We start from the raw sequence: 22,274 nt of genomic DNA, 5'->3' as shown, positions 1-22,274 counted from the left end.
CTCAGTACACGTGATTAGATGAAAGAATTATATCTGATGAGTCCATTCCAACCTTCCCATCTCCATATGTCTCAGATTCTGATCACCAAGATATTTCTGGTACCTCAATTCATTAAATGTAGGCCACTGTTAAGTACTTCTGTAGCTAACCAGTCAAACTAAGCTACTGCCAACTGCTTGAGCCTACATGGACCAGATTCACTGGTATGTGCCCCCACACAGATAAATTCAGCCTGGCCTAAAATTGTTTTACTTTTCTTAGTTTAGCACCTTCACAGTCCATTCCAATTCCATTCTTCCCATTTTTGCTGATGTAAGTTAGCAAAATCTTGCAAATGTGGGTGGCAATAACCTTCCTGTCTTGAGTATGGTATTGCATTTGGCCTTCTCTGAGGCATGCTGGGATCTGACTCTAATTGTAGGTTTGGAGGTGATCAGAGGAGGTGCCAGTGAGAGATGAGTAGAATTGGCTTCTCTTGAGAGTTCGCTGTCTCTGGTCACTAAAGATTTTTCAAGTAAGGTATGAATATTACATTGCTGATACAAGTTAGCAAAATCTTGCAAATGTGGGTGGCACTTCATAAAATCGTATAAAATAGTGTAAAATGGTGTTGAAAACATTTTCATTTAATTATCCCCACAGCCATAACATTAAGCTCCAAGACGAATAAAATGTTCTTTGCCTGAGTATTAAAAAAAATTATATGGTCAAAATGATGTAAACATTGTTTATTTTTTAACCTTCTACTCTACAGAAAACACAAGAAAGAGTAAACTGTGGTTATACAACAGAACATATTAACAAATCTGACAATGTAAAGCTATACATACAGAAGGTGGGAAATTCAGGGGGATGAGGTTTGATAGGAAAAAAGGCTTCTAAGGAAGAGTTCAGAGATGATGTCTCCATATGATGACGTCAGGGTTAGCGTTAGAGTTACGACTACTTTAACACTGAACTGTAAAATTAACATTAAAAATTTAACCAATGAAACAATCCTGAAAGCAAGGAGGAAGTGTACGTGTTCTATATTCTCATGTTTAGTGTTGAAGAAGCACCATATTTTACCTAAAATTAACAATTTATGAACTTTATAAATATACAATTTTGACTTCTGAAGGCAACCTGCCAGAAAAATTGAAAACAGAAACAACAGGTACCTCCATGGCACGTGAGGGAGGTGAAGATGAACAGGGCAAGAGTCTTTGCATTTTATTATAAGCTCTTTCTACTATTATTTTATTACTACGTACATGTATTACTCTGAAAAATATCTTATCTCTGTCAATCATCTGTCTATTGGAGGACAATGAAATAACCATTTAGAAAATAAATATCTAAACCTAAATATCTAATATCTAAATATCTAAACATTTTAGATGCCTGGTCTTTTATTTTACCAGTTTTTTTTAATATAAATATAATAATATATTTTTATTTACCAAGAAGAAGAAGAGTATCAATTTTTTAAAACATGACCTACGTCAAACTATCTTTGACTTTTTGTGGGTTTTTTGGTGTCTGTCTAATTTGGAAAAAAGACTAAGGCTACATTTTAAAAATTCCTTGAGCATAGAGAGTACTAATATAAGGAGAATAAACATCTATAATTTAATTAAATCACCTACAAAGTACCTATGCATGTAGGAAAGAGTGTTGGATTCAGTGGTTCAAAAATAAGGATTGTTAAACTAGAACAGGCTGTCAACAAAAACATGATCAATCTTACATTAGTATTATGTCACGTTTTATTTTCTCCATATTTATATAGCATTAGCAATTTTGTGTAAAGAGTAAATAAAAAGTGTGGATGTCAATGGTCTGGGTACACATGAAGAAGTAAAAAGTTGGTTCATGTATATGTGGAACTTCTATTCTAAAATCTTTAATACAGCTTGCATAAAATGTGGAGTTTTTTTCTTAAAACATATAAAATTATTTTCTTTCGTATTATTGTTTTACATCTATTGTTACTTTTGTTTTAGGAATTAGAGAAGTAGAAAAAAAATCTGTGGAGGACAAATGATAATGTAACACAAAAATTTGTTTTTCACTGCCCTCTACTGTACAATTTTCTCAAAGCATCACTCTTTGGTTAATGAAATGGTATGTTACTAATAGGCGTGGAGCGCTGACCGGAGAACGTCGGGTACTCTTCAGCTAACTCTGTTGGCAGCTGAGTTAATTTTGGCAGGATGGACATTCTGTATCCAGTAACTATATTTTGCAGGTGGCTGTACTGTAGGACACTTGGCAGCGTCCCTGGCCTCTATTTATTATAGCAGATGCTAGGAAGTGGTACTTCCCCACATTTTGACAATAAAATGTCTCCAGACATTGCCAAGTGTCCACGGAAAGGCAGAATCACTCCGGAGTGAGAACCGTTGGTCTACAGGTTAGCAATTCTGTCAGTAAAGGTGTTTCATGACTCAAGGCCCTAAGCATCAAACACTGTTATTTTTTCCCCTGGGCTCACTTGTGATCTATATCTGGATGACACACAGAAGTACTTGTTTACTCCATTGGTTTAGTCTTGAAATCACACTCGCGTTGAGCGAGATGGTAAAACAAGCATCATCCCCTTCTGCCATCTTCGCACAATCGTCACAGTGTGGGGATCCCTGGCTTCCAGGAGGCTCCCCTCTGGAGCTTCCTGGCTGAAGCTTCACCTGGCTTCCAGGAGACTCCTCTCTCCTCTATTTCTATGCCTTCATTAGGGTGCTTCTGCCTCAGACGACCTTAACTCACTGTTTGGAATGTTGTCCTGTGTTCCAGGATTTGACTTGGCAAAGAATTCTTTCCTCCACCTGTTTTTTAACCTTATTTCCTATTTCTGTATCTACTTCCCCCAGATTCTGACCTTTATGCCTCTGACCCAAGGCCTGTAGGTGAATGCTTCATTTACTTAATGAGCTGGCGTCAAATTTTGACACTCGGACACCATCTGGACCCTCATAGCAACATTAACCTAGCATGAAAGGCTTCTGAGAACAAAATTGATTATTGTTAAGAAGAGTTGTGAGATATTAGCCCAGATCTTTGAGGCTGGGAAAATTGGGGAGATATAGACACAAAACACCACGTAAGTTGCCAATCTTATTGCTTTCGTTGTGTGTCTGTGTAAATATATTTCTGATTACGAAATCATTTCAAAGTTGGAAAAGATAGAAATAGTTGCAGAAATCCCACCACCACTCACAAATAACAATTGTTAGCTTTTTAAATGTATGCTCAAGCCTAAATATATATGTATCTGTATATATCGATCCACATTCACAGTGTTTTCAAAAGTGCTATCATATTGCACCCTGTGTTTTGTAACCCATTTTTTCACTTTCATAGTGTTTCCAGGGGTGGTATACAAAATCGTTCACAAGCCACATAGCCGAGGCTGGCCTCACTGAAGCAAGGTCTTGTTGTGCCACATGTTAACCCTATCATAGCCCAGCCCGGGCAGCCAGGGTAGGTTGGGACTCTATGGGAGCTCAGAGTAGCTGCTATTCACCAACCAGTAGAAGCATCTCAAAATTTTAACAACTGTTTAGGGTTGTATGCGTGTGAGTTATCTGATTAGAGGCCCTAAGTATATTTCATTTTAATATATACTTAGCTAGTCATCAAAAACATGATGGTTAACAACTACAAAGTATTTGAATCTGTGACTATTGTATCTCTTGCATCTCCATATCAGTCTCTATCAATTCATTCTTTTGTTGAACCACTCTGTTCATTATTCATCAAAGAAACCATCATATCTCAGGAGAATTTATGTAAATTTATCTTGATGAATCATCTAGTCCCTGCCTCAGAATTTGACCATGTTATAGCATGTACCACATTGCACTTAAATTATTTTCAGAACCATCTGCTGCTCTTAAGAAGACATACATTTTGCAAAAGCAGAGACTGTGTCTTGGTCATGTTTTGTATTAAGAGGTATTTGCTTGTCAATAAATATTTACTGAAATCAACTATAGTAATATTCTCTGTTGTGTTCCCTAGAAGTTGTATTTATTATTCTCGATTAATATTGGAACTTTAGAAGATTATTGAAAAATATAGAGCATCTTGGATTACCATCTCACTTTCCCTTTCCCTCTGCCCACCCTTTTAGGCAAGCTTAATTAAAAATAACTATGAAGGCGGTTGACCTACTCCTGGATTTGAGAATTCTGCAAAGCCTGCTATTTAGAAAATTCTTCTCAGTATTCCAATCCAGTTACTTGGATGACCACTGGATTCCTAGTTTCTTCACAGAGCTTCCAAAGTTCACAGTCATGACAACTTCGTGTCAGCCTCTTTATTCTGAACTTGGAATCTTATGAACTTGCGCTTAACGCTCATGCATTCGTTCATTCAATAATTCATCACATCTTTATTGAACTCATATTACCTGCCAGATCTGTGGATCAACAGATGAATAAAACATGGTCTCTGCCCTTGAGGAATTCCAAATTAGTGGGGGAGGCAAGCACTGCACCACAACGTAGTCAGTCTCATAAGAGATTTATAAACAGAGTATAAAATGACACTATATTGCCATACTTCCAAATACCCTGCTTCATCAATGATAATAATACCCTAATTAACGTGAGAAAAATACTTTTCCTCACACTAACCAAAGAAGTCTTCCTAAACCTCTAATGATTTGTGTTTATTAAAAACAAGGTTAAAAAAAATAAAAATCGTCAAAGAAAAGCTGTAATTTGCAAAACACCACCTCTTTTCAAAGTATAAAGTGCCTGTGTGAGAAAGGGGAGAAGAAAAAGTAAAATGTTTGGAGGGTTTACAGCCCTGTTAAAAATCCTCAGTCACTGAAATATTTTCACATTGTATCACAAAAAGAAAATGCTTGATGATTTATCCTCACACGACCAGTCTCACGAAAATGAATGTTGAACAGCCTGAGTCTTTCAAAATAAAACCCAAAGAAATAGTTACGGACAATTATGCCATTGTGTATAAATAAATTTACACCTGCCTCCTGTGAGAAGCATTTAAAGGAATATCCCTGGAATACCTGACACCAAGGGCAGTTAATTTTAATAAAACCCTCTTTTATGCAAGAAAATTATTTCAGAAATGATCCTGAAATTACATGAAGAATGATAATGGCAGAAGAGAACTTCAGACAGGGTAAATTTTCCTTTTTTAAAACTTCATGATATAATCGTATTTATAATGAATAATTAGTTAATTAACAGTGAAGAAAATAGTGGATTCATCTTTTTAATTACATTTCAGCATTCTTCTGAAAGGGAAAACTTGGGTCTACTGCACTAATGAATAACCGTATTAAAATGTTATCTCATTATACAACAATAAAAATTAAATATAAATAACATTTTTAAAAGAATGACATTTTAATTTTCAAGATATTATTCAATTCAGTAATATGTTTCATGTATAAACTAAAATTTACATTTAATAAACGAAAGTGTTACATCTAGCAGTTCATAGTTGCATTATATTAAATTTAAAGTATGAATTAAAAACTCTATGTGATCTATAGAAGGACATAATCGAAATAACACAAGTTCCATGTTTTTGTATTTACAACGTCTATGTTTTCAATTTTATTTCCAATCCACTATTTAACAAGGATACACAGTGCCCCTGTGCCAATATCCTTTGGTTATTAAAATTCAACCAAAACTGAAGGGTTTGTTTAGCTCTTAGACCAAGAGAATATTTTTTTTCCAGGAGAAATATTTTACCACCGACATTGTTTAGGATTGCTGGCACATGGTGGTAATAAAAAGCAGACTGTAAAAGTCAGTTTTATTATTGTTTTTAAATCCCCTAAAGACAACACATCCCCTTATTTGCCTTGTCTGGGACAACTGTTCCACTGAAGTGCCCTTGGGATGGCACTTACTAATCATTTACCTCTGTACTAGCAATTCTACAAATAATATTTTTTTCATGATTACATTTACGTCATGGGTGCTGTGCTAGGAACTCTCAAACATGACTTCCTTTGAGCCTCACTACAATCCTACAGTGCAAGTTTCCTTTCTTATTCTAATTTCATGGATAAAAAAGCAATGCCATGCGCCAAAGCACCAGCACATTTGGCAATTGTTGGAGAGTACACTTCTCCCTAAGAGACAATTTGGCAATATTTATCAATCTTAAATGCATATTCCATTTCACTTGATTGAACACATTCATTGATAAAAATTTATCTTTAGATATTTTTATTTATCTTTAGATATTTAGATATCTTTAGATATTTTTATTTTTAGATAATAAAAATTTATTCTTTAGATACACTTTAGCAAGTACACAAGGTTTATACATGTATACAAAGTTCTTCATTCCAACATTGTCTCTGACAGCAAATGAGTAGAAACATTTTAAATGATGCTAGTTAGATAAAGTGTGGTTCATCCATGAACAGATATTATGTTGGAAGTTAAAAAGACTGTGGGATTCTATAGCCAGGCGTTGTGGTGGTCCACAACACCTACACCAGTAGGTGTAGTCCCAGCTACTAGGGAAGCTGAAGCAAGAGAATGGCTTAAACCCAAGAGTTGGAGGTTGTGTGAGCTGTGATGCCAGGGCACTCTACTAAGGATGACAAAGTGAGATGCTGTCTCTAAAAAAAAAGATTGTGGCACTCACTCTACAAACCAATATGGAATAGTGTCTAGAATAAATAGTAGGGAGGAAAAAGAAGGGAGGTGAAGAACATTAGTCTCCACAATTTGGAACAAAGACTTGGGGAACAGAGGCAGAGAGATTAGTTTTACCAGTATTTCCATGTGTATGTTTTGAATCTTTTAGCTCATACATGTACTACCATTCAACAAAGTTCAAAATTGTCAAAGCAAATAAGTGAAAGAATAAATAATACAATTAAAAAAATCCTATAAGCCTTGGAAAACTGTTCATGTCATAAGAGTTAACAAAGATAGGATTCAAACTCAGTTCTGTATAATTCAAAAGCACATAACCACCCAATACTACCATTTATTCATGCAGCAAATATGAACTGGGTGCCTTCTGTGAGCTGCTAAGTGGGCAGTGCGTCAGAAACAATCCCTGTCAGCAAAGGGTTCCAGGATTATTTAATAACTTCACTTTTCTCATAGAAACAACTCTCCTGTTTCTATCATAGATTAGTCTTCCTTATTCAGCAACTCCATCTAAGTGTTGTCGTAGAATGTATATACTTTTGTGTTTTCACTCTTTTGTTCTTTCTGGAACTCCTATTAAACAGGCATTAGAACTTCCAGATTGATTTTCCAAATTTTACATCTTCTCTTTTAGTTTGTTTTACTTTCTGAGTTAATTTCATGAAACATGACTTCCAGGACTCACATGTTTAGGTTTTCTATTTTTTTTTTTTAATCACATTTGATAATGATCTCTCATAGCCTCCATTTCTCTCAGTGATCTGTAATGTTTGAATGTGGGCTCACTGTCGACAGAAGTTGCTCCTCCGTGTAGTAGGCTGAGGAACATCCCAGATGGCTGTTACTGTGTTTCTATCTGGGCCCCTTCATGTTTCACCAGGTCAGCCAATTTTTCCTACCTTGTGAAAGACTCTGTACAACTTGGGAGGGGTCTGAATGTAGACTCTATGAGCATGCATAGTGCAGGCCTGGAGTGTGAATACCTCTTAGTCAGGTGGACGGATCACAAGCTGTTTCCCAGGTACTTTCAAAGAAGGAACAGCTCCTTGTGATTATTGACTTATATTACAAGATGGTTAGCTTAGGTCCCTAAAAGTACAGCATCTGAGGCTTGCAATATTTTTACTCTACCAAGTAAGAACCCAAGACCCAATAGTTAAGGCCCACAAACCCTTAACTTCTTTGAGCTTGGGATCTTGTTGACTACTCAACTTTGAGTTTACTCTTTATTTCTAGCACCCGAGAATTTTATTCTTAGTTTCAAGTGTTTTTCTTATATTTCACCCAGAATTTCTATTTGTCTTGACGGAAAGGCTTTGTGACAGCTTTGTACCCCGTACCTACCATCTCTCTGAATGAGTTCCCTCTCCCAACCACAGAATGCAATCACAGCGATCCACTGGGCAAAATCGCCCTCACCGTCCTCCCATCAGCCACTTTCTTCCTCTTTCTCTTCCTTTCCTCCAGATTCTCCATCCCCAACACCCAGGCAGCAAGAAAGTACACCTTTCCTAGAGAGGTCTTTTGAGTGGGAATCAGGAGGGGAAACCCTAAAAACATCCACAGATATAAAAAGGGAAGGTTATCATCCTCTCAGTGATTCTTATAACTCTATTGAGTGAGTGACTCAATAGATTTTATAGATGTAAAATTAGTTTCATGTAAAGACAGAACTTTATTCTGTTTTTCTTTCCATATTACAAAGGTCTGTCTGGAAGGATATATTGCTTGGTGCAGAATTTAAAAAAAAAAATTCATTTCCAACTTTTACTAGGTTTCAAGATGGTACTTTTATCTGAAAGATATGGATGGAGCAGAACCTTGAGACACTGAGCAAAGGTTCCTCTGAGTACATGCTGAATAAAAGATTTAAATTCCCATTTGTCTTGGGCTTAGGTAAACAGTTATATATTGCATCCACTTTTGATTCATTTTCCTAGATTTTAATTCCTTCTTAGTCAGTAGCTTTTCCTGAAATGCTCTACACAGCCTTTTCTGCATTGTTTATCCCTTGAATTTCGTACAACAGTAGCAGCACCACATCTGGAGGTGAAATAATCCTACGGTTCTGGTGGTGTTCAGCCTCAAAAGCAGGAGAGGCACAAGCAGAAATAAGGGCAACAAGGAGTATTTGCAACCTGGATAATGTAGGCAGGGGCATATGGTTTTAATAATGATGGTGATAGCAGCTGACATGTATTGAATGCCATTTTCCTGGAGGTACCTGAGTGCCCTGCAGAGATAATACCTTTTCCATCCAACACTCCTTATTTAGCTATTGCTTCTAGTTCCCATTTCCAGATCAGGAAATGGAGGCACAGGGTGTTAAGAAAACTTTATCAAGGTTACTCAACTAGAGTTAGAGAAAGTGGGAAAAGGGAAAAGAAAAAAGGAGAGCTTCTTTAGGGACTCTAGCAAGAGCTTGTGGGCCATGTATTATATTTACTGTGCTGCAATTAATGTAATTATGCCATGAGGTTGCCAGTTTTGTGTCTCTTCATTCTCAATGTCAAATCTGTAGAGAGTGCGCCTGATAGGTCCTACTTTGGTCTATCCCTTATAAATTAATGAGATATAATCAGGGAGCAGAGGAATGTAATACAGAGATGGTCACCTCTCCATATGCAGGGCATTGTCTGGAAATCAGTATTGGTTGTAATTAGCCAGCCACTCCAAGTGTCATTGACTGCAAGAAGTTATCACATGCATATGCAAACACAATTTTCTGCAGATGATACATGTTGCAACAGAGTTACATTCATCAGCTAAAATACAGAGTAAGTTTTATTTTTGGTTTCTCTGGAGTGTATATATGTATACTGACTGAATTAGGAACCATTTAGTCTCTCAGTTTCCTTAATATGGAACTCTCCCTGAAGTGAAGGACTTCTATTTCTAACGGCACGCCATTTTAACTACTCTGAATGAGCCACCTGGAAAAAACAACTAACAATTATAAATTAAAAAAAAATCAAATACACTGATGAACTGGTAGGAAATAAAGTAATTCGCAGACGTTATACAAAAGGGGAAAAAAAGAAAAATGAGAATATTCTGAGAAAAAAAGTGAGGGTCAAAGTAGGCTTTTGTTCAGAGATTATCTGTCAAATGCAGTCACCTCCAGGCCCTGCTTTGATAGTTGTGCAGCAATCCAAGGTCACAAGACAAAGCCAATACCATTTCAAATGGCAGTCTTGTGAGAGATAAAAATCTGGGGCCCCAAAGGACTGTATTTCCTACGTAAGGAAGAATGAGAAATAAACCTCCTGCACAGAAGGTCAATAAGGAAATAGGCCTGTCTTGGCCTGGGAGCACAGTAAAGGGGTGGGGCAGAGTCCTCTAAAATCTATACCAAGTCATTCGGGTTAGAGGCTTAATTTCAGTCTATCAGTGTAATAAAAGAAACATCAAGTGGAGAACATTAATCTGGTATGTTCATGATGTCCCCAAGCAACTTTCTGAACCAAATTCTGACACCCTTCAAGAAAACTCAATTTTAACTCCAGCCTCAAAAAACAAGAGTTGTGAGTTCAACTTACAAATCCAAAAACAAGAGTTCTGAATTCAAAATCATAAACCATAAGGAAACAGGCATCATGAGAAAAAAGAGCCTATTTTTTTTTTAAGAGACATCACAATGACACAGAGAATTTGCAGTATTCTATCTACCAGAAAAACAATATAGACTGTTTGATTTGCATAAGAAATTAGAAAATGGCTTGAAAAGAGAATCAGGTAGGAGTTCTAAAACAAACAAAAAAAAATACTGAAAATTTTGAAATAAAACATAATACAAAGATTAAGGCAAATGTAGGCTAAAGAGAGAAAGTCCTGGAGATGCCTTTTAGATGTTCTATGGAATAAGGGGAAAAAGGGAAATAATCAACACTGAAGAGATAATGGTTCAGAATTTTCTGGAATTGTTACAGGACACGATGGCTGAAGTTCAGGAATCTCCTGAAATTCTAAGCCTGCTTAAAAAACTTTAAGGAAAGCAAAGAGAGGAAGGAAGGATAGAATCCAGTTTTAGATCATTGCAAAACTGCAAAACTGGGGCAGCGCCTGTGGCTTAAAGAGGTAGGGCGCCGGCTCCATATGCCAGAGGTGGCGGGTTCAAACCTAGCCCCGGCCAAAAATAAAATAAAATGATAAATAGTAAATAAAATGATTTTTAAAAACTGCAAAACTATCAAAGAGATCCTACAACAGGCAGAAGGAAGGATGGGAAAGAGGTAGGAAGCAAGAAAGGAGGGAGAGAGTGTGGTATTACATTTTAGATGTAAGTACAGAAAATAAACTTGGTGATTCTTATCATGATTAAGGTAAGGGTCCCTGAAGATTCGTCAGTATTGCAGAAAAGCATCCTGATTAAAAGCAGCAAAACGTCTTGAGTACCAGAGAATACAACGTAGGAAGAAAGCAGGAAACAGACACACACGCACGCCCGGTTTCTATGCATCTGAAAAACAGAAACAACTTTAAATTATGAACTAAATAGAATTTCCCCTGAAAAACGCAGAGAATTAAGAAAAGAAGGATGGAAAATAACAATACCTAAAATGTATTGACTGCAAGAATTTTTAAGAAAAAATTTTTAAAAAGAAACTGAGCAAGGAAGTACTAAATATATCATGACTGGTAAACATTCGCTAGGAGTCAATAAGAGTAGAAAAAGACAACATGCAGAATTATGAACCTCTAAAACAGGCTACTTATTCAACATAATCTAAAGTTATAGCCAGTCCACCCCGTTAGGTATTAAGGCTCCGTCCGTTATTCATGGTTGCTTACTGCTTTGGGGCGGGGACGCAGGTTGTAGGCATTATATTAGTACGAGGAGGAGACGGACCGCAAACTAGAAATAAGTAAATGGCTACTGAAAACTATTTGTGCATCTTTTAATCTAGGAAATGAGCATTCACTCGCTCCATAGCCTCAGTACAAACGACAATACTTTAAAATCACATGTGCCGCCAACCAGATGTCTCATTTAATTTTGGAAGTAGATAAATTCCAGCAGAGTTCTGTTTTAAACAATCCGAACTGCCCGAACTTTGCTGATTATTCTAGCGTTTAGAACCTTTGCTATTTGCCCAGCACTACTTGGAAATCCATGAGTCACAAACGCCCGGGCATAGTGTCACAGCAAAGAACAGGTGAAAAGTTGTTCCTAGTTGTGTTATTCAGGCGCATACAACTCCCGTCATTCTCTGTGCAAAAATCAACAAATAAACAGAGGCACCGCATTTCAGATTCTGTTGCGCACCGTCTGCAATGGCGCCTGGTTTTCGTAGTTTCTACGTGGAGAACCGCCGGGGCGTCAGTCCTGGCTCAGCAGGAATAAAACTACAGTTCCCACAAAGGCGCGGGGGCGGACACCGACGGGCCTACGTCATTACTTCTGCTAACCAATGACAGCTGCGGGCGGCAGTGAGGCAAGCGCCGTCAGGCGCCAAAGTGGTTTTTTTTTTTGTTTTTTTTTTTTTTTTTGCCGGAGTCGAGCGGGTGCTGCTAGCGGAGGCGCCATATTGGAAGGGACAAAACTCCGGCGACAGCGAGTGACACAAATAAACCCCTGGACCCCCTCGTTCCCCCAGCTCTAAGGGCCGCGATGTTGTACCTAGAAGACTATCTGGAAAGTGAGTGCGCGGCATCGGCGGGGGCCGCCGGTGGGACCTGCGGGCGGGCGAGAGCGCGAGTGGACGGGCAAGCGAGATGGCGGGAGGGAGGGGGAGGCGGGGGATGTTTCTTTCTCACGGTAACTGGCAGCCTCGATGTGGGCTGCCGACTCCCTGGACCCCCCTACGCACGCACGCACGCAGTGACGTAAGCGCGTATCTCTGTTGGCTCCGCCCCTCTGACGGATTCTCCCTTTGACAGTGATTGAGCAGCTTCCCATGGACCTGCGGGACCGCTTCACCGAGATGCGCGAGATGGATCTGCAGGTGCAAAGTAAGTCGGCGCGTTTACTCGTGTTCTCTGCGCGCGTTCAGTGCCGGACTTGCTGTCATCAGTGCTAGCTCTTACTGCTGTTTGTCCTTTGGCTCACTCCGCTTGTGCTTAAGGATTTGCCAAAAAGAAGCGAGTGTACTGAATCTTAACCGCCTTCTTCTCATGTTACTTTTCTTGTAGCTTTTACGAGAGGAGACGTTTGCACACGTGCATCTATTTCTCGAATTTGGGAATGCTAACTATATTTCTTTACATTCACTGAGAATATTTACATGTTTTAGTGGACGTCGACATAAACATATCGAACTTAGATTTCAGCATTTGTAACTTGTATTAAACTTCATTCTATTCAAAGTTTTCGAGAGTGGAAAACAAAAGCACAGGTTAATATGTAGAATGTCAAATTTTGAAAAGTTAGACGTTATAGGTTACACTTTGAATTGTCAACTACGTGGTTCATTTTCTTAATCTAAATGAGTGAGGAAAAGATTTTATGGCAAAGCTTCTTGTCTACTGTCATACAAATTTTGGCAGCGAATGCATTTCTTTTGCTCTCGGTGATAGCTTGGTAGGTCCTGAGACTTTTTCCCCAAGATTAACCTTGTTCTAACATAGAGTGAAGGCTGTAAGTGGGTAGTTTGGGAGTACTTGGTGTAGCTAAAAGTAGACCTTTTCTTTCCCCCTTCCTTTTCTGCCCCACCAACGCACTCACAATTTGTTCATGAATATGCTTTCCTTGGACTCTTGTCATTTGCAGGTGGCACAGAACACAAGGTAGAATCTTACGGAACCTACCTTCTGTTCAGTGGGTTGTAGTGTGGAAGTCTGAATTCTATGTGTGGTTCTCCAGGTAGCCAATGTTAAACCAGGGTTTAATTTTAATGTAGCTGAAATGCTGAAGATTTGCTGAAGCAGTGTTCTTGGTAGAAATGAGCACACGCTTTGATGCAGATAGAGCTGAGTTTATTTTAGGGCTTTAATAATTTACTCATCAATTTTGACTGTATCCCCCACCACTTCTGGGGGGGGGTTCATTCTGTAAAAAGAGAATCATCTGATGTTTTTAAATAATTCAGAAAATTAGAATATAGCACCTGATACAAGGTAGGCATTAAATAAAGAGTAACTCTTATTTTAAATATTTTCATTATTATTAAAAATTTTAAATTCTCTGGGTGGCACCTGTGGCTCAAGGGAGAAGGGTGCTGGCCCCATATACCGGAGATGGTGGGTTCAAACCCGGCCCTGGCCAAAAACTGCAAAAAAAAAAAAAAATTTAAATTTCTCTTGTAATTTGAACTTAGATTATTATACAAATTAGATTTTTTTAATTTGCATTTTGTACTAGAGTCTTCTAAAGCTAATAGATATTATGTATGGACTAACAGAACTGTATGCCAAATAAATTGGCAAACGCTTGTTTAAAATGAAGGAAAATACTTTTAAAAAATTAACCATAGGACTTTTCAGAATTTTTTTTTTTTTTTGAGACAGAGCCTCAAGCTGTCCCCCTGGGTAGAGTGCTCTGGCATCACAGCTTACAGCAACCTCCAACTCCTGGGCTCAAGCGAGTCTCCTGCCTCAGCCTCCCAAGTAGCTGGGACCACAGGCACCCACCACAACGCCTGGCTATTTTTTTGGTTGCAGCCGCCATTGTTGTTTGGCGGGTCCGGGTGGAATTCGAACCCACCACCTTAGGTGTATGTGGCTGGTGCCTTAGCCACTTGAGCCACAGGCACTGAGCCTGAGAATTTTAAAAAAGTGATGATACATAGAAAATTTTCAAAAGAAGACTATAGTAAAAAGATATTCTTCAACTTACATAACAGGATCCTTTTTATTTTTATTTTTTTGTATTTTTTCTTTTTAAACACATCCAGTGAGATGATAATTCTTGACACATTGTGGAAAAACTAAAAACTTGTCTAGAATAAGTAATATTTTAATATATTACTAGATAGTAATATGTAAGTATAATATATTAAGTGAAAAAATGATTGTACATACTTTTCATTTGTGATATAAAATGATGAGATATTTAAGTCTAAATAGCAAATATTTTTATCCCTTTTCCCTATTAAAAGAAATGTGAGGATTATCTAGTGGTGCTTTGTGTTTTGGCAGATTCCACTGATACACTACTTTTTGGCTTTTGACCCCTAGGCTTTACTATTAAAAAATGCTGTATAGTTATTGACTCTACTTTTACTATTGAAAAAAAATTTTGAAATAACAACAAAAATAAATTGTCAATAGGGAAAATTGTAACTTTTTAAACTAAAGTAATTAAATTGTAACTTTTAAACTAAAGTAATTAAGGCGTTACAGACATTTGTGCAATCAAGCATAACATATGTAAGTTATTGGCCAAGTGAAAGAGTATATATTGCCATTTTTATTTTATTCCTTCCACAAATCAAAGCGAGTATATTTGGTATATAAATTTGGTCATCTCAATATGAAATGTTTTTGTTATGTCATAGATGCAATGGATCAACTAGAACAAAGAGTCAGCGAATTCTTTATAAATGCAAAGAAAAATAAACCTGAGTGGAGGGAAGAACAAATGGCATCCATCAAAAAAGTATGTGTGACATTTCAGATGATGTATCAATAATTATTGAGATCCTCTCAAGAAGATATTTTAAAATTATATCATTTTCTGTGGGAAAAATAAAGGAAAGTTATCAATGGATTTTTAGAATTTAAGTGATTTATTATGTATTAGAGCTTCAGGTATAGAGGTTTTTAATAAAAGCATTTGGGTAATTTTAAAACTTGTTTTAATAATTAGTGTCTGTTAGAAAGTTACAGATCATTAAAAAGGTACTTTTTTTATTTCATTTTATTCTAGTTACATATAACTAATGATGCTGTTTTTAGAGATATAATACTATATTTCAATTTTGACCACAAACTGGAGTGAAAATCAGGAGAACCTGAAAAGTATTTTATACATTACTAGGTACTTAAATTGGTGGACTCATGGAACAGAATCTTAAAAGTTAGAAAGAGCCTAAAGAAGGCTTTTAGTTTACAAAATACAGAATTCTTTAAGTTTTTATTAGTTTTGTAGTACTTATAGCTCTCTTCCAGGTTAATGTGGACATCAATTCACAGCCCATGGCTACTTTTAACATACGATCTAGTTCATTCAGGGTTATGTCAGGAAATAAAAGATTTGCATTTAGTTAACACTCAGCCATTTAGCTGTGTGACATTGAGCAGGTCTTTTAATATTGTTGAGTAATACTGCCTTCTTACACTTGATCTTCCTAGAATTATTCAAGTTTTAAGTAAAAGAAATTTGGAAATTACAAATAGAGTAGCTGTGTTATTTTGTTCTACTGCATGGAAAGAAAATTGTTTCTGTTAGGAGGAAAAAAATTATAATCTATTATAGAAGTAGTCCTGGCTTGGAAGATACCTGGAGGCACAGGTATATGTGGGTTTAGACATCATATATATGTGTGTGTATGTGTGTGTATATATATACACACACACATATATATGTATATCCCAGAGTCAATCATCCCATTAATATATTAAGTTTTTGGTGTAGCACAACTTGAATATGCCCCCAAAGTCTGGTACTCTGTGGAAATTTATCTTCCTTTAATTCTTGGCCATTGTCCCTAATTTCTAATCTTTTCCCATCCTCCCATCCCTGTATCTCTAGCAAGGTTTTTATTATTGAGTAGGATTACTGACAGCGATAATGGTATAATAATGAAAATGTAATTATATTTCCTCCATATGCATACTTTAGAATCATTAATTTATTTTTGAAATGAAAATGTTTTTATTCAGGACTACTATAAAGCTTTGGAAGATGCTGATGAGAAGGTACAGTTGGCAAACCAGATATATGACTTGGTAAGTAAAATTAATATGCATGCAGGGTCCCAAGTATTTGAAAAATGAATTACATTTTAAATTTTATTGGCATAAATAAAGTAGAAAGACAGACTAAAACTCAAGTTTTATTCTCTTGATCCCACTCTTGATTCCATTTAATTTGAGAGCTCAGTATCTGTTTATTGGTTTCTTTGTGGAAGAGTCAAAGTCATCAGTTTTGGTTAATAGGCCAAGAAACTGACATTTTAGGGAAGGCTACATTATTGTAAGATTGTATCTAGTGTTAGATTTTTTTTTTTCCTTAAGTGAACAATTAGTTTGTAACTTTTATTTGAATAATTTTTATCTTTTTAAAGTAGTGGGTTTACTTGTCTGATGTATCATTTTGAGATTTTTTTGTGCTAAAATATACAGCCAAATATTGTGTTGACAAAAGTTCTTGGTAATCTTATTCAAATGAAGAAGAGAATCATTTGAATTGGTGTTTATGTTAATAAATAGTACTTTAAAAGTATGTCAGTTGTTTAGGAAACATTAGATGACATGAACTTTAATAAACTTTAAAAAAGGTTCTATTTTTGCAGTAGCATTTCTCAAAGATTGAAAGCACCAAGAAGACAGATATAATATGCAGTATTTCCCAAATGACGTATTTATGATGCACTTTTTTTTTTTTAATGTGATGCGTCTTCTAAAATGCATAATTTAGGAAGTGCTCATTTCTAGTTTTGCCTTAAAGTAAGTTAAAGCAGAAAACAAATGCTCACTTTTGGTTAACTTTAGTGTACAGATGTGTCTTATTTTTGCAGTCTTTCCTGGGTACAGTTTTATTGCTGTTCAAGTACATGTAAATGTGATTGATGAACAAGATATAAGATAAAAGATATATACCTCATATGGTGCAGATTATAAATGCTTATACTAAACCAGAAAACATCTGTCATGTAGAGCCACAGGAGATGTTTAGTTGTTTTTATACAGTGAAAATATCTTAATGGCTAGAATGACCTAGGCTCTTTTGTTCATGCAGTTGTTCTAGAAAACATTTCATAAAAGACACAGGCACTTACACTTGAATCTGTTTAATGACTGTGTATCAGTCTTTCCGTAGAAGCTACTTTTTAATTCATATAGCTCTTTGGTTCTCTTCTTTCTGTTGTCTGTTTGTTTTATTACTTTTTACACCGGTACTAAGATATTTTGTGCATTTAGAGAAAAACAACTTATATATATGCTTTTTAAATATGTGTATATGTACTTGTCTGTTATTTATGAATCACACTGTTCATCTTCTCTGTGCCTGATACAAATGGAGTTTTATGTGGGTATAATGGAGGAATAAAAAGTAAATACTAAAAGTAGTTCCAGTCTTGTAAACTATTGTAGTTGGGAAGACATACCCACAAAGTAGAGTGGAGGACCCACATAAAAACTTGTAACCAAAAAAGGCTAGCAAAATTGAGTATTAAGGGGTATCTCTTAAAAAAGTTGAAGTATGTTATGCAGAGTTACTGATTTCTTAAAGTGTATGAAATGAATTTTGAACACTTTATTCAGAAGATCAGGGCTTGGATTAGGTATTCTATTGAGGGGAAAATATTTCACTTAGAGATAATGGGATAAACATAGAATGAAAGTAAAAATTAATACATTATTTGAGCAGAATAGATTACAAAGGTTAAAGAATGAGGTAATAAAAGTCATATAATAAACTTAATAAAATACAATAAATGTAATAAAAAACAAATGTTCATAATGGATCCATACAGAGGTGAGTTAAACTCTAGCACAGCCATTTGCCTGACAGCATGATTTTGGAAGTTACTGAATCTTGAACCTCAGATTCCTGCAGTAAAATAGCAGTATTAATTTATACTTTGTTGGAAGAATTGCATTAAAATATATATACTGCTCTTAGGCATTCACTTCTTGTAAGACTTTGAATGCACCTTATTTCCTGAACTGGAATTTTGTACTTTTCTGAAGCCACTACTTCCCGGTCAGTTCTGCTAAGTTGAAGTTGTTTTCTCTCGTTACCATAGTACCTTTGTTAACACACAGCCTTGTCTGTTGCCTACTGCCCAGATTGACGCCAATATACTGAGACAGTCAAAGTTGCAGAAGAGCAAGAGTTTAATATCACAAGGTGCCAAGCAAGATGAGATGGGAGACATTTCTCAAACCTACTTCCCTGAGAATTGGGGGCTAAGATGTTTAAAGGTCATTTGGCAAATAAAGGGATAGGGTGTTTGGTTTGCTGATTGGCTGGGGATGAACTGTTAGAGTTGGGAAACAAATTGTCTTCTTGGCTGAGATAGTTCATGGATAAGGGTCACAGGACTTACTGGATCAGTTCCCACATGTGGCTACTGGTTTGGTTGATGTCAGTTTTTCCCACCGGAAGAATGCACAGTCTGTAAGAATCTCAAAGAGCACTCTTAGGTTTTTGTAATAGCTACATTATCTGTAGAAATAATTGGGGACGTCATAAATCTTGTCACTGTCTGGGATAACTGATGCTTATGCAGTAAGCAGATACAGCAATAGCCAAGTTGGGGAACAGTGACTGGTTAACTTTTAGCTATGTCTATGCTTTTGTGAAATCAGACTTTTATCACAATTCCTATCTGTGGCTTTACATTCTTTTAATATAGGTGGTTTTCCCTCTTGTCTTTGTTTTCTTTTCTCTTTCCTTCCCCTCTTTTCTCATTGCTTCCCCTGCTTTGCCCTCATCTTTTCTGTGACTTTTCTTTATCCCATTCATCTCCCTTTCTTTTTAAATATTTCATTGTTACTTCAGGTGACCATTCTATCCTTAATATAAAAATCCTTTCTTCTTTGAGACTTAGTGTTAAGCATCTATATTACCCTTTACATTTATTCTCACCATAATACAGGTGTCCTAGTGTCCAGTTTAAATTGCACACAGACTTTGTGGCCACCCTTTATAATGGCTTCTACGTCAGTCTTCTTCATTTATTAAGAAACTGATATCTGGTTCGCAGTTGTTCTCTGTTGAAATCATCTTCCTTCCTAGTCATCAGCTTCTTTGACTTTGGTAAACGCTAACTCACTTCAGTTGCCACACACTAACACGATCATTTGAATTGCCCTATCTCTGAAAAACCTCCTGCATGTCCACATCCTTCTACTTTATCAGCCCATTCCTGCCCAGTGGGAGCTCTGGAGCTCTTTTCTTACCATTTCACATTGTTGCTGTCGTAGGGCATGTTTTTACTTGCTGTAAAGATTGCTACTCATCGCAGTGAGCTAGCACAGCTGGAGAACATCATGCAGGCATGCAGTTGGTGCCAGTACAGATTCATTGTTTTCATTATCATTTGGGCTCTTTACATTTGACATGACCTGTTAGTCCTTGTTTTTGAATTTAGTCCATTTCTTTTCTTGTTCTTGCCAGTGGCTGTTGAACACTATGCTGCACTTACCATACAAATATCTTCTCCCCAATCAGGTGGGCTTTCCTGACACCAAGAATAACACATTTTTAGCCTGTCTGGTGGGAACCCAATGAAGTATCTTTTGCTTATTAATTTTTCAAAATCTCATATTTCTTTCTAGCCTTACTCTCTCACTTCTTATCTCAGAGAATGAGGTGTTACTCACCCTTTATTTTCCTCTACTTTTCTTCTTGTTCTTACCCTTCCGGAGGCCTCTGTGATTTTACTGCATCACTTAATGCCTTCTCTTCCTTGTCTTCAGCTTTTCTTTCTCCTGGCTTCCACATTAAGGTATTTAAACATGCTTAAATCTTCCTCATATTTAAAAGAATCCAGGCAACCAAACAGACACACATAAATCCTCTTATGAATGACTCTACTTTAGCTGGCATTGTCTTTCTTGAGTTTCTCATTTAGCCTATTTGAAACTCCCTTGCCTCAGTGAGTTTATTCTTAAACTCAGACAGTCGGGGTCCTATTTACCACTCTTATGAGACTTCAGTTGATAATTTTTTTTTTTATTGCTTAATCCACTGAGCACTTTTGAGTCCTTTTTAACTGAGTCAATTGGGAAGTTTAATGCTATTTGCCATTCTTTCTGCTTTGGCGTTCTGTTGTGAATACTACCACTTGACAGCTCTCAGCAGATTCTCCCTCCTTATCAGTCTCCTTCTTGGATTCAGCTCAGTGGTGGCATTTAGAGTTCTTTGACCTATGCTGTTTCTTAATCCTCAAATGGTTCTCATACAAAGGTAAAAGTAAGTCTCTTCCCCTCTTCTGCCTACCCAGAGGGCCAGATGCCACACAGAGTTGTTCTGTCAAATGCCAGTTTTATCCCTGACCCTCTGTCCCACCCAAGTTGAGAGACACTCCATGACCTTTCCATGTGTTCTCTTAGTTTTAACTGTTTACACATTATTTCTTTCTCAAGCCCAGACTTTACTTTGTGTCTTTTCATCATATTGAGAATTTCCAGCCACTAGAACTAACTCAGTGTAATAATCTTAAAACTCTCAGTCTCCCCTTTTTCTTCCCCACCTCTCCCTCACCCCTTTTTTGTTTGTAAATCTCAGAATCACTGACCTTGTAGCCATTCAAACTAGAATACCCTAGACAGCTGTCTGTCCTTGACTTCCTCACTTTTACTCACCATGTCTTGTTCATTTCACTATCTCAGTACTTGTTTTCATTTCTTCTCCATTTCTTTTGCCTAGTGTAGTTCAAGTACTTTAGAAACATATTGTGGCTTGGCACCTGTGGCTCAAGTGGCTGAGGCGCCAGCCACATACACCTAAGGTGGTGGGTTCTAATCCAGCCCAGGCCCACCAAACAACAACGATGGTGGCAACCAAAAAAAAAAAAAAATGGCCAGGCATTGTGGTGGGCACCTGTGGTCCCAGCTACTTGGGAGGCAGAGGCAGGAAACTCACTTGAGCCCAGGAGGTGGAGGTTGCTGTGAGTTGTGATGCCAGAGCACTCTACCCAGGGGGACAGCTTGAGGCTCTGTCTCAAAAAATAAATAAATAAAAATAAAGACATATTTGTAGGTGTTATAATTGAAACAAGAACATATTCGTTCCATAAGTGTACAGTTTCCATTTTGACACACTTGTACACATTGTAACAGGTGTGCCCTCAGTCAAGCTATAGACATTGCCATTCCCTCCTGTCATTTCCTCGTGTCTCCCCCTCCAGTACCCTTCATCTCTTACCTGAACTGCTGCAGCTTTCCTAAATGGTGTTTCTGCCTTTGGTTTATCAACCATATTCTAAAATGCACATGTAAACCTGTCTCCTTGTCTGACATTTGTCTGTGTTTTGCTTCCAATTTGTGTGATGACGTCCTGCAGGGTCTTCAGTCGGCTTTCTGCTGGAACTCTGACAGGCACTCGTTGTTCTCCTGTCCTCCCTCCCTCATCAGCCTCCACAGGTGCTCTGTGCACATGAACTTACTGCGTGGGTGTCACGCTCCCTGACTCAATGACTTTCTTTTTCATGTTTACTTGATAAACTTTCCTCTATCTTTCATAATTCTATACATGCCCTGCCTCTTAGGATAATCTTAATGATCTGGATATTTGTGTCTAGATGACGAAATCTCAGAACTTCCAATGGGAAAGACAGAGAGAGTGGTATTAAACAAGGGATTTATTTTGCTCTCATGTAAAATAACTTTGGGAGGAGGCAGACTACGGCTTCTGTCCAGTGTTAACACCATCAGTGTCCCAGGATGCTTCTAATTTGTTCTTTCATGCATTTGGGGAAGTAGAAGAAGACATGCAGGAGGACATTGCTCAAATGACACATTTTGTAGTTCAGTCAGCTTTTTAAAAATCTTCCTGAAGTCTTACCTTCTAGAGTTAC

The 22,274-nt window shown here is 37.1% G+C and overlaps 1 protein-coding gene across 2 annotated transcripts in view; it reads left to right on the top strand.

Moving 5' to 3' along the window:
• The first annotated feature begins 12,103 nt into the window (after positions 1-12,103).
• ING3 (inhibitor of growth family member 3) overlaps positions 12,104-22,274 on the top strand; it is a 28,089-nt gene continuing 17,918 nt past the window's right edge. For both annotated transcript variants that reach the window (XM_023513226.1, XM_003789787.3), the window contains exons 1-4: positions 12,104-12,281; positions 12,523-12,594; positions 15,078-15,178; positions 16,405-16,470. In XM_023513226.1, coding sequence (XP_023368994.1) covers positions 12,254-12,281; positions 12,523-12,594; positions 15,078-15,178; positions 16,405-16,470 — 267 coding nt within the window. In that variant the 5' untranslated portion in view covers positions 12,104-12,253. The remainder of the gene's footprint in view (positions 12,282-12,522; positions 12,595-15,077; positions 15,179-16,404; positions 16,471-22,274) is intronic.

Source organism: Otolemur garnettii, unplaced genomic scaffold, assembly GCF_000181295.1.
Source record: "Otolemur garnettii isolate 467f Iridium unplaced genomic scaffold, OtoGar3 scaffold00037, whole genome shotgun sequence".
Classification (NCBI taxonomy): Eukaryota; Metazoa; Chordata; class Mammalia; order Primates; family Galagidae; genus Otolemur; species Otolemur garnettii.
This window is presented reverse-complemented; position numbering and strand designations above follow the sequence as displayed.